Source organism: Elephas maximus, chromosome 1 (assembly GCF_024166365.1).
Source record: "Elephas maximus indicus isolate mEleMax1 chromosome 1, mEleMax1 primary haplotype, whole genome shotgun sequence".
Taxonomy (NCBI): Eukaryota; Metazoa; Chordata; class Mammalia; order Proboscidea; family Elephantidae; genus Elephas; species Elephas maximus.
This window is the reverse complement of record NC_064819.1, coordinates 227,056,542-227,069,757: the sequence shown is the minus strand read 5'-3', so window position 1 is coordinate 227,069,757 and position 13,216 is coordinate 227,056,542. Positions and strand designations below refer to the sequence as shown.

The 13,216-nt window shown below is 43.2% G+C and overlaps 1 protein-coding gene across 2 annotated transcripts in view; it reads left to right on the top strand.

The window, feature by feature from the left end:
• The window catches only part of TFB1M (transcription factor B1, mitochondrial), a 64,667-nt gene that overhangs the window by 49,147 nt on the left and 2,304 nt on the right, over nt 1–13,216 (top strand). For both annotated transcript variants that reach the window (XM_049904416.1, XM_049904409.1), the window contains one exon: nt 12,417–12,544. In XM_049904416.1, the coding sequence (XP_049760373.1) occupies nt 12,417–12,544 (128 nt within the window). The remainder of the gene's footprint in view (nt 1–12,416; nt 12,545–13,216) is intronic.

Genomic DNA, 13,216 nt, shown 5'->3' with positions numbered 1-13,216 from the left:
TGCACTTCCTCCTTCTTTGGTATTAATGACTCTGTATATACCTACATCTGTTTTTGATACTTCTTGTGTCATTTAATATTTTCCCAGTAGAATTCTTCAGTATTGTAACTTGAGGCTTGAATTTTTTCTTTGGTTCTTTCAGCTTGAGAAATGCTGAGCCTGTTCTTCCCTTTTGGTTTTATATCTCCAGGTCTTTGCACATGTTGGTATAATACATTACTTTGTCTTCTCAAGCCACCCTTTGAAATCTTCTGTTCAGCTCTTGTACTTCATTATTTCTTCCTTTCACTTTAGCTACTTGACATTCAAGAGCAAGTTTCAGAGTCTCTTCTGACATCCATTTTGATCTTTTCTTTCTTTTCAACGACCTCTTGCTTTCTTCATGTATGATGTCCTTGATGTCATTCTACAACTTGTCTGGTCTTCAGTCATTAGTGTTCAACACATCAAAATCTATTCTTGACATGGTCTCTAAACTCAGGTGGGATATACTCAAGGTTGTACTTTGGGTCTCATGGACTTGTTCTAATTTTTTTCAGCTTCAACTTGAACTTGCCTATGAACAATTGATGGTCTGTTCCACAGTCAGCCCCTAGTCTTGTTCTAACTAATGATATTGGGCTTTCCCATCGTCTCTTTCCACAGCTATAGTCAATTTGATTCCTGTGTAATTCATCTGGCGAGGTCCATGTGTATAGTCACTGTTTATGTTGTTGAAGATAGGTATCTGCAATGAAGTAGTTGTTAGTCTTACAAAATTCTACCGTGAGATTTTCAGCATCGTTTCTATCACCAAGGCCATATTTTCCAACTACCAATCCTTCTTCATTTTCAACTTTCCCGTTCCAATCACCAGTAATTATCAATGCATCCTGATTGCATGTTTGATCAATATCAGACTGAAGAAGTTGGTAAAAATCTTCAGTTTCTTCATCTTTGGCCTTAGTGGTTAGTGCATAAATTTCAGGATAGATCTTGAAATATTCTTTTTGACAGTGAACGCAATCCCATTCCTCTTCAAGTTGTCATTCCTGGCATAGTAGACCATATAATTGTCTGATTCAGAATGGCCAGTTCCAGCTCACTGATGCCTAGCATAGTGATATTTATGCATTCCATTTCATTTTTTGACAGTTTCCAATTTTCCTAGATTCGTACTTTGTACATTCCATGTTCCGATTATTAATGGATGCTTGCAGTTGTTTCTTCTCATTTTGAGTTGTGCCATGTCAGAGAATGAAGGTCCTGAAAGCTTGACTCCATCCATGTCATTAAGGTCGACTCTACTTTGAGGAGGCAGCTCTTCCCCAGTCATATTTTGAGTAAACAGTAATGGGTTTTTTTTTTTGTTTTTCCCAACCTGAGGAGCTTATCTTCTGGGACTATGTCAGACAGTGTTCCACTGCTACTTATAAGGTTTTCACTGGCTGATTCTTTTCAGAAGTAGACTGCCGGATTCTTCTTCCTAGTCTGTCTTAGTCTGGAAGCTCAGCTGAAACCTATATGCCATGGGTGACCCTGCTGGTGTTTGAAATACTAGTTGGACAGCTTCCAGCATCACAGCAACACTCAAGCTCCCACAGTATGACAAACTGACAGACACTGTTTTTATTTCATGGAAATACATAAACAATTCTATGTAGGAAAACTGGATGAAGTAGAGTTGAATGTAAGTAAATATCACCTAAAGGCTTCATCCAGTTTTCATAGGTAGAATTGTTTGTATTTTTCCATGAGATAAATAAAAGCATCTTGGCTTGTTCAGCTCTGTGGCATATTTGGTGGTGCAGACTGTAGACGCACATGCACTAAGGCTGACTAATGCCGGATAATGGGACCAACCTGCTCCACCTGGCCACCGGCATAAAAGCGCCCCCTGCAGGATAAACAGGTTAAACATGCTTTAAGATCCACTTGAGTTTTCAAAAACTTTTTTACTCTTAAGCCCTGATGAGAATGATTATCCTAGAAACCATTATTACCTGTTTTAAAAGGCAGAACACCTGAAATCAAGAAATTTTCATTAACTACATATCTATAATCAGACAGAATTTCTTTTATTTAAAAAGGAACTGGAAAAGCAGAGGTGTATATAGAAATATAATTAATCCATCTTAACATCTATTTTGATGTGCACATTAAAGGGGGGATTAAATCTTTCATTATGTCTAGTGCCTTTCTTATTGTTGTCGTTAGGTGCCGTCGAGTCGGTTCCAAGTCATAGCGACCCTGTGCACAACAGAACGAAACACTGCCTGGTCCTGTGCCATCCTTACAATCGTTATGCTTGAGCTCATTGTTGCAGCCACTGTGTCAATCTACCTCGTTGAGGGTCTTCCTCTTTTCTGCTGACCCTGTACTCTGCCAAAAGCATGATGTCCTTCTCCAGGTACTGATCCCTCCTGACAACATGTCCAAAGTACGTAAGACGAAGTCTCGCCATCCTTGCCTCTAGGGAGCATTCTGGTTGTACTTCTTCCAAGACAGATTTGTTTGTTCTTTTGGCAGTCTATGGTATATTCAATATTCTTCGCCAACACCACAATTCAAAGGCGTCAACTTTTCTTTGGTCTTCCTTATTCATTGTCTAGGTTTCACATGCATATGATGTGATTGAAAATACCATGGCTTGGGTCAGGTGCACCTTAGTCTTCAGGGTGACATCTTTGCTCTTCAACACTTTGAAGGGGTCCTTTGCAGCAGATTTACCCAATGCAACGCATCTTTTGATTTCTTGACTGCTGCTTCCATGGCTGTTGATTGTGGATCCAAGTAAAATGAAATCCTTGACAACTTCAGTCTTTTCTCCATTTATCATGATGTTGCTCATTGGTCCAGTTGTGAGGATTTTTGTTTTCTTTATGTCAAGGTGTAATCCATACTGATGGCTGTGGTCTTTGATCTTCATCAGTAAATGCTTCAAGCCCTCTTCACTTTCAGCAAGGAAGGTTGTGTCATCTGCAAAACGCAGGTTGTTAATGAGTCTTCCTTCAATCCTGATGCCCCGTTCTTCTTCATATAGTCCAGCTTCTCGTATTATTTGTTCAGCATACAGATTAAATGGGTATGGTGAAAGAATACAACCCTGATGCACACCTTTCCTGACTTTAAACCAATCAGTATCCCCTTGTTCTATCTGAACAACTGCCTCTTGATCTATGTAAAGGTTCCTCATGAGCACAATTAAATGTTCTGGAATTCCCTTTCTTCGCAGTGTTACCCATAGTTTGTTACGATCCACACAGTCGGATGCCTTTGCATAGTCAATAAAACACAGGTAAACATCCTTCTGGTATTCTCTGCTTTCAGCCAGGATCCATCTGACATCAGCAATGATATCCCTGGTTCCACGTCCTCTTCTGAAACCAGCCTGAATTTCTGGCAGTTCCCTGTCGATATACTGCTGCAGCCATTTTTGAATGATCTTCAGCAAAATTTTGCTTGCGTCTGATATTAATGATATTGTTCTATAATTTCCACATTCGGTTGGATGACCTTCCTTGGGAATAGGCATAAATATGGATCTCTTCCAGTCAGTTGGCCAGGAAGCTGTCTTCCATATTTCTTGGCATAGACGAGTGAGCACCTCCAGCGCTGCATCTGTTTGTTGAAACATCTCAGTTGATATTCCATCAATTCCTGGAGCCTTGTTTTTCGCCAATGCCTTCAGAGCAGTTTGGACTTCTTCCTTCAGTACCATCGGTTCCTGATCATATGCCACCTCTTGAGATGGTTGAATATCGACTAATTCTTTTTGGTATAATGACTCTGTGTACTCCTTCCATCTTCTTTTGATGCTTCCTGCATCGTTTAATATTTTCCCCGTGGAATCCTTCACTATTGCAACTCAAGGCTTGAATTTTTTCTTCAGTTCTTTCAGCTTGTGAAACACTGAGTGTGTTTTTCCATTTTGGTTTTCCATCTCCAGCTCTTTGCACATGTCGTTATAATAGTTCACTTTGTCTTCTCGAGAGGCCCTTTGAAATCTTCTGTTCAGTTCTTTTACTTCATCAATTCTTCCTTTTGCTTTAGCTGCTTGATGCTCAAGAGCAAGTTTCAGAGTCTTCTCTGACATCCATCTTGATCTTTTCTTTCTTTCCTGTCTTTTCAGTGACCTCTTGCTTTCTTCATGGATGATGTTCTTGATGTCATTCCACAACTCATCTGGTCTTCGGTCACTAGTGTTCAGTGCGTCAAATCTATTCTTCAGATGGTCTCTAAATTCAGGTGGGATATACTCAAGGTCATATTTTGGCTCTCGTGGACTTGCTCTGATTTTCTTCAGTTTCAGCTTGAACTTGCATATGAGCGATTGATGGTCTGTCCACAGTTGGCCCCTGGCCTTGTTCTGACTGATGATATTGAGCTTTTCCATCATCTCTTTCCACAGATGTAGTCAATTTTATTTTTGTGTGTTCCATCTGGCGAGGTCCATGTGTATGGTCGCCATTTACATTGGTGAAAGAAAGTCGTTGGTCTTGCAAAATTCTATCATTTGATCTCCGGTGTTGTTTCTATCACCAAGGCCATATTTTCCAACTACTGAACCTTCTTCTTTGTTTCCAACTTTCACATTCCAATTGCAATTATCAATGCATCTTGATTGCATGTTCGATCAATTTCAGACTGTAGCAGCTGATAAAAATCTTCTATTTCTTCATCTTTGGCCCTAGTGGTTGGTGCGTAAATTTGAATAATAGTCGTATTTACTGGTCTTCCTTGTAGGCATATGGATATCATCCTATCACTGTCAACATTGTACTTCAGGATAGATCTTGAAATGTTCTTTTTGACAATGAATGCAACACCGTTCCACTTCGAGTTGTCATTCCCAGCATAGTAGACTATATGATTGTCCAATTCAAAATGGCCAATACCAGTCCATTTCAGCTCTCTAATGCCTAGGATATCGATGTTTATGCATTACATTTCATTTTTGACAGTTTCCAATTTTCCTAGATTCATACTTCATACATTCCAGGTTCCGATTATTAATGGATGTTTGCAGCTGTTTCTTCTCATTTTGAGTCATGCCACATCAGCAGATGAAGGTCCCGAAAGCTTTACTCCATCCACGTCATTAAGGCCGACTCTGCTTTGAGGAGGCAGCTCTTCCCCAGTCATCTTTTGAGTGCCTTCCAACCTGGGGGGCTCATCTTCCAGCACTGTATCAGACAATGTTCCGCTGCTATTCATAAGGTTTTCAATGGCTAATGGTTTTCAGAAGTAGACTGCCAGGTCCTTCTTCCTAGTCTGTCTTGGTCTGGAAGCTCAGCTGAAACCTGTCCTCCATGGGTGACCCTGCTGGTATCTGAATACTGGTGGCATAGCTTCCAGCATCACAGCAACACACAAGCCCCCACAGTACAACAAACTGACAGACATGTGGGGGGTGCCTTTCCTAGCTAGGTCTTATAACCCTTACGTTTATCTCTGTTACCCAGATCTCTCCTCCGAATTCCAGAGTTGTGTATCCAGCTGCTCACTTGTCAGCTTTAATACACATCTTAAACTTAACCTGTCACAAAACTCAAGTCCTGATCTTCCCCTCAACCTGCTCTACCCACACTTCCCCCACGTCAGCTAATGCCAAGCCCATCTTCCATTTGGCAGGCCCAGGATTGTAAAAGTCTTCATTGACTTTTGACATTCTTGGTGACAAGAAAAGGGAGGAGGGTGTGTCTGAACCTTTAATCAGGGAGCAAAATATTTTCCTAGAAATCTCCCAGCCGACTTGCCTTTAGTGTTTCACTAGCCAGTACTGGCTCATAGGGGCATTCTCAGCTAAGAGAGAGGCTGGGGAAGTGAGCTGCACCCCAGAAGGGATTGCAGCTGGCCTTGGGTGAGTATCACAGGCTTCCTTCAGTGATTAGTGAATTTAATCAAGCAGGTTTGAAGTGACCATCTGTGCAGTACTTACTCAAGTCTTAATACTGATTCAGTAAGTTAAACAGTTGAGATTGTTCCCTGAACCTGTGTTTCTCACCTCGGCCTACACATGAGGATCCTGTAGCTTTAGAGAAAGCACTGATGCCCACGCCCCACCCCCAGTGATTCTTCTGTAATTGGTCTGGGATAGAGCCAATCACTGGTATTTTTAAAAAGCTGCCCACTCAACTCTAATGAAAAGTCAGGGAACTGAATTACAAAAAAAAAAAAAAAATCACACACAAAAAAAGACCCTATAGGACAGAGTAGAACTGTGCCATAGGGTTTCCAAGGAGCGGCTGGTGGATTCAAACTGCTGACCTTTTGGTTAGGAGCCAAGCTCTTAACTACTGCGCCACCAGGGCTCCAAATATATATGTACATGTATGTATATACATATACATATGGAACGCTGGTGGTGCAGTGGTTAAAGTGTTTGACTGCTAACAGAAAGGTCATCAGTTCGAAATCACCAGCGTCTCCTCAGGAGAAAAATGTGGCAGTCTGCTTCCCTAGAGATTTACAGCCTTGGAAACCCTATGAGGTCGCACAATGTTTCCTATTTGCTTTATATTCTACTTGGAAAATAATAATAGTTCAGAATAAGATAAAATAGTTACCTGTTCCAGTCCCACATACTTAAAGTGATATCACTTACAATAATGTTTTTCTTCTAACCCAGTCTTAGTAAATTAGCAGGATCAGTTGGGAGTACAGTCAGCTCATTATTTTCCTCGTCTTTACCATCATTTTAGTTTTAAACTTGTGCTCCTGGCTAACATAAAGACTTTAATTTTTAAAATTTGTAGTTTGTAGACTAGTTGAATATAGTGAGGACTCTGTCATAAGTAAGTACTCCTTGGTTTGTTTGTGTTCTCAAACATCCAGCGAGGCCAACCTAGTTCTGTTGGCTGTCGTGGCAAGTCACACATACATTTCTGCAGAAAGCACTCTATTATTTGCTCCCTTATTTTTGTGACATTTTGTTACCCATTTCATGTCTTCGGAAACCCTGGTGGTGTAGTGGGTAAATGGTATGGCTGCTATCCAAAAGGTCGACAGCTGGAATCCACCATGTGCTCCTTGGAAACTCAGTGGGGCAGTTCTGCTCTGTCCTATAGGGTCGCTATAAGTCGGAATCAACTTGATGGCACTGGGCTTTGGTGTTTTGTTTTGTTTTATGTCTTCAAGAGAAAGGATCTTGAGGACTTGTCTTCTGTGTCTTTGTCACAGAATACTAAGACAGTCTTTGGAGTTTGTGGTGACATCTTCAGACAAACCTAGCTTTCTCAGTCCGTAAATAGCGTAGGTGTATATTTGTGTGATCTTAGCAGAGCGCTTAGCCAGGAGCACAAGTTTAAAACTAAAATGATGGTAAAGACGAGGAAAATAATGAGCTGACTGTACTCCCAACTGATCCTGCTAATTTACTAAGACTGGGTTAGAAGAAAAACATGATTGTAAGTGATATCACTTTAAGTATGTGGTACTGGAACAGGTAACTATTTTATCTTACTCTGAACTATTATTATTTGCCAAGTAGAATTTGTGTGATCTTAGCAGAGCGCTTTCTTTGCACATCGTCTTGAAAAGCAGGACTTAAAAAAAAAAAAGTTCTTACTCGTTATGGTATGGAGATTGTGGTCTCAGGGTCCCGTGTAGGCCGGGACCTGCTGCTCACTGCCGCCAACCCTCCCTTTGCTTCCTTCCCTGTGATGTTTCTCTCTCAGCCCTCCTAGGTCCCTGCACCTCAGTCCCAGCTTACACTGGAAGGCCTTCCTGGGGGTGGAGAGGAGGGATTCACGTGGACTTTGTGACCTTGCTAAATTTGAGAGCTTGCTTTGTGTTTAATCGTTTCTCTTATTTACTTTTACATCTTTGGTGATACATAGGGAGGACGGTGAGGCCCCCGCAGACCTCTTTGAGTTTACCTGGTACAATAGCACATAAAGGATGAGATCCAATAGGTACTGAACTCCCCTTTAGGAAGACAGAAGCAGGTCTTCCAGTCAGAAGCAGGAAGGGCAGGGTGGCAGAAACACATTGAAGGAAGAAGCCCCTGCACACAGGAGGAGCTAGTCTGCGGGGCTGATAGCCTATCAGCCAGGGGGTGGGCGCCAGCACCCGTGCCCACCAGCCCATCAGGCCCTCGGGCGTGGTGTCCTGACCTTTCCGACCCTCCATCTGTATATCCTTGGTTCAACCCTGTCACTGCACAGCCTTCTAATGGCGTACAGGAGAAGGCACTGACCGGACTGCTTGAGTGTTTGGCAGTTGTGGCTCACTATGGATTAGTAGATTTGCATCCACATTTAATTATCCATCTTTTCATAATATGGGCAGCAATAGCAGCAGCATTTACTGAGTGCCTGGGTTTATTTAGATCCAACCATCCCTGAGGAACTGGTTCTAGAGTTGCTCTACATCTGCAGAACGGGGGACAGACCCTGGACTGTGGCGACTACCCCAATGTGTTGGCACAACGGGGACCCTGGCAGGGCAGTCTGGGGGCCGCCTCAGGCACCTCCCCCCAAACCACAACGGGGCCACGGGCACCTGCAGATGCTGGTGCTTCCCCAGCACCGAGTCCTGGTGTGCGGGCAGGCCATGGTTTTAGACAGGTTCTCCTGGTGCTCACCCTAAGCCCCGGGTTAAGTCCAACAGAAGAGCCTGACCCACCTCGTGTCCATTCGTGCTTTCTTGCTCATTCTGGAGCGTCAAGAGTTCACCTCCCTGAAATGATTTCCTCTCTTGGGACCAAGAGTTGTGACTAATCTTACTTTTTTGTGATGATTATTTTAGGTATTATTTGCATGCAGTAAAAAGCACAGACTGCTCTTAGCCCCTGGGCCTCTCTCCGGCCCCTCTCTCCTCCTACCTGTTCGCAGCCCCTCTGGCCTTCTCTTGGCCTCTAGTCTCCTTGCACGCTGATGCTCTGAGGGGGTGTGACCATTTAAAATCAGCCTCAGGGGTAAGAGGGAGAGCGGCCACTTGGGATCCATAAGACAGAAGGGTGGGCTGGAGCCTCTGCAGAAATGAGCACTGTTGCAGTAACTTTGACACAAAAGCAATCATGAACTTCAGAGAAGATACGTAGGTACTACCTGTGAAGTGAGCCTCTGTGGAGTGCGTTGGAGTGGAACACCTGCAATGGTTTAAAGTGTTTGAAGGTTTGACAGCTGAATTTCTGCCCTTAAATTGAGTTTGAGGCAAGGATTCAGGCAGAAGAAACTAATTTTTGGAAATCTGAGCTTCATTCACATTAGTAAATATTTTGTTTTTCTACAGAACGCATAATTATTATATGAATAATTATGATGTACATTAATGACTTACCACTCTGTCCCCCTTACCTAGAGGAGCTAGAACGGTGGAACCGATGGCATTCTGATGGGGACTGCCATTCGCTGGGTGCAAGCATTCGAGAAGTGGACCCCTGTGGGTGGAGCAACAAAGCATCCTCCAGATTGCCTTTCTTAACTCTGTCATTTCACCTGACCCTGAATATAACTCTCCCAAGTCCCTCCTGTGTTCCCATCAAACACTACCAATAAACTCCAAAAGCAGCCTTATCTCGTGCCCCAGAGCCCTTCCGTTCTCACCTACCCACATCATCAGGGGCAATGCCACCATTTTTCTCTTCTTTGAGTCCTTCTTATATCGTTCTTGAAGTCTTACTGCTTATTCCCCGTGTTCGTTCTCCTCTCTGGCCATTTCTTCTTTCACCGCCCCATTGCGGCTCTGAGCATCTTAGTGAATTAGTGACTTCCTAACGGCTTTCCCTCTCTGCTGGCTCCCTCGTCTCTAATCTGCACCACCCTCCACTGTCCACTGTTCACGGGTCACTTCTGCTGATAGTGTGGAATGCCATGGGAGGTGTTGAAGCCTCGGAGACAATGGCCAGTACTGCTCCTGTAACTTTCCATGTGGTAGTTACTTTGCTTTTGGGCATGTTATGAACATCTGGGCTGTACATTCTTAAGTGTTCTTCATGAATCTTGTTGACCTGAGATCTGAGTTGGAAATACCTAAGATTTGAGATTCAATGGCTTTTTACCTCAGGTTCTTTGTGAGACCAGAGTGTTGCTCTGAGCTCATAACCAGCCATGTCATAACCATGGGCTGCAAAATAGAGCATCTCCTCCGGGCTGGTTGAAGCCAGGGCTGCTAATGGTGAGCAACACGATCTGGACTTGAAACAGTAGTAAGGTTATAATGGATTTCAGAGGCCAACTACTGTAAATTGATCATCAACGCTTTCATATGGGATTTTAGTAGATCATTTTGGTGTACTGATACACCAGGTTTGGAAATGGGCTAGCAACATTAAACTGGAATATTTTTGAAGTGCATTCTAGTGCCTTTGTACTGATTTCTTTTTCATAATTAAACCTTTTCATAGTCTTCAAACTCAAGGAAAAAAAAAATAGTTGTAATTTTAAGTAAGCATTCAATTATAAGTAAAAATCATTTTTATACCTGTTACCATAGTTACCAAGCAGCTTTCCCATGGTTCCAGAGAAATGGGCTCTGTCATTCCAAGTAATACTGAGAATGGCTTTTGCAGGTAGAGGTGGAGGAGAGGGTGGGATAGGGGTCTCCAGTAAAAGGAGGGAGCATTACTAGAAGGGCTTCTTTTATTCTGAGATTTATAGGGTCCTGCACTACGTTGTAACTGTATTTGGCTATGAATACAATTATCCAACTTAACCGGCTATCAAAACTGCATTCAAACTTTACCCATCTACTGTTCGGGTTTACATGGGGTGCTGCTGTATTTGTGCAAGATTTTAAAACTATATTTATTACATAATGCAAACTTTAGACACTTCCTACACTTGCAAATACCAGCTGTATCTCCAAGGAATGAAATCAGCCAACTAAAGATGGGGCCAAATTTTAAAATGCAAGGAAGCTGGGCGTGGCAGCTACTGCCCTCGAAGGAGGAGTGCCTTCATCCCTGGGTTTGTGCCTGGGGTCTAATAGCATTTGAACACCACATAGAGTGCGGGTAATAACATCTCATGGGTTTAGGGTGGGTAGGGCTAAATTTTATTTCATATTTTGCTTAAAGATTGTTTTCTGTGGAGACCAGCAGGCTGTTGGATTGAACACACCTGGTGGGGTGGAAGAATTTCTCTCAGCCCTGACTCCAGTGCAGTTTGGGAGGGGTGGCCGGGATGAGTCCTCAGGGGCAGCAGAGGAGAGGTAGAGACAGGAAGACCAGCGAGCTCAGCTTTGGAGAGGAGGGGCAGGTAAGGCAGAGAGAATAGTCAGAGGCCTTGCTGGATGGTTGGGCTCACTTCTCTGTCCCAAGTCAAATAGGAGAAAAAGTAGGGTGGACACTGCAGAGTCTGTGGGAAGGCATCTTTGATGTTCATTGTGGTGAATCTCGGCCTTCTTCCAGCACTCCCTCTGTCTTTTTCCTCCCACAGAAGTGCTGTAAGATGGAGCCATCCTCCTCCTCCCTGTGGCAGTTCTGCTTTGCTTTTTGAGCATTTGTGGAATCTGTATGCTGTTCTAAGTAGCAAGTCCAGCCATTCCCTAGACTGGTGCTTTTCCAATTCTGAACAGACTTCCCATTTCCTAGTTCATGGTCTCTATGAGGCCATGTGTGTGTGTGATAACTGTTTTGACTACATTTTCCCCCTTTGTCTTCATTTTTAGTATTTTTCCTTTTGTTCTTTTCCATGTATCCTTGTAAATCACCATAACTCCACTTTTGGAACAAGGCAGAGTGTAAGTCTTCTGTCAGATGTGTCTGCAAAGTTTTCTCTCCTGAGAATTACAGAATCCCAACAGCTGGTAGCAGTTTAACACTACCAAACAGCGACATTTTTGGTGGTTTCCATTTTCTCTTTAGGTTCTGCCTGTGCCTTCTGGGCCAGTTAAAGTTGTTACCAGAAAGTTATGTGGCTGTGCAGACGACACTTGCAAATTCCGTCCAGTTGATTGATTAGTGTCTGCGCCCAAAATAAGTGGTGTCCTAATTGATTCCCTTTCTGAGGCATTTAGCACTAAGGGGTCCCTGGGGACCCGTCTGCTTGCTTGCTTTGGGTTTGAAGCCCTGTCTTATTGTCAGGACTGCTGGCTGCAGCGTATTTTTTACCCATTGAAAAGCTGCATAAAATATTCTCACGCTATCTGTTATCTGTCTACTGACTTTAATGATTATTTGGATTCATTTTAAAAGGCTGTCGTAACACTGCATCTGAAAGTCAGGTAGTCAATCAAGCATATAGGTCTAGTGGATTTCATTACAGAACTGATGCAGCCAATTGCGGTTCTCTGAGTCATGTCAGACCACCTGCAGGTATCATCCCTGCCTAGAAAAGGTTCACCTGAAGTCCCTGTGAAGGTTTTGTCCATGAAATACATACTCTTGATGACTCTGCCCTCCCCGCCCCACGCCCGATGTTACATGAAGAGAAATTGTTACACCTTGCGATAGCATGGCACACAGTGACTGATGTTTGCTTACAACCAAGGTGGACGTGGGAGTGGTGCACTTCACTCCCCTAACAGAGCCTGTGATAAAGCAGCCATTCAAGCTGGTGGAGAAGCTCGTCCAGAATACATTTCAGTTCAGAAGGAAATACTGCTACCGAGGGCTGGGGTAAGGATGCCTTCTCTTCCTTTCAGTAAGAGTCTATATCAAATCTCCAATTACTTTTAAAGATTAAGAGCTTTGAAGGTTCCTGGGTGGCACTCAGCTGGTAACTAAAAGGTTGGTGGATTGAACCCACCCAGCGGCTCCACGGAAGAAACAGGCCTGGTGATCTGCTACAGTGATAATTCTATAAACACCCACTGCCATCAAGTCGATTCTGATTCAGCAATCCCATAGGTTTTCCAAAGCTGTAGATCTCTGCAGAAGCAGACTGCCATGTCTTTCTCCCATGGAGCTGCTGGTGGTTTTCGTTTAATAGTCAAGTGCTTTAACCACTGTACCACCAGGTCACAGCCAAGAAAGCCCTACAGAGCAGTTCTACCCTGTAACACGGAGTCTCCTAAGTCACAAATCAACAACAACAAAATCAATAATAAAGATTAAGAACTATGATTTTTTGATTCTTAAAGCTATCTGTGATTATTACTCTGTGATGAGTGAAACTTGGCTGCCCCCAAGGAAAAAGCAAAACCTTGGCTTAACTTTGACTTAACCTCAGATGCTGGTTACAGGTTGTTTTTCGTAAGTACAACCTAAAACGAACAATCACAGTCAGCGATGACCATCCCTGGGGAGGCCATGATTCTTCAATCCCGACTCAGACTAAGTAGGTTGTTA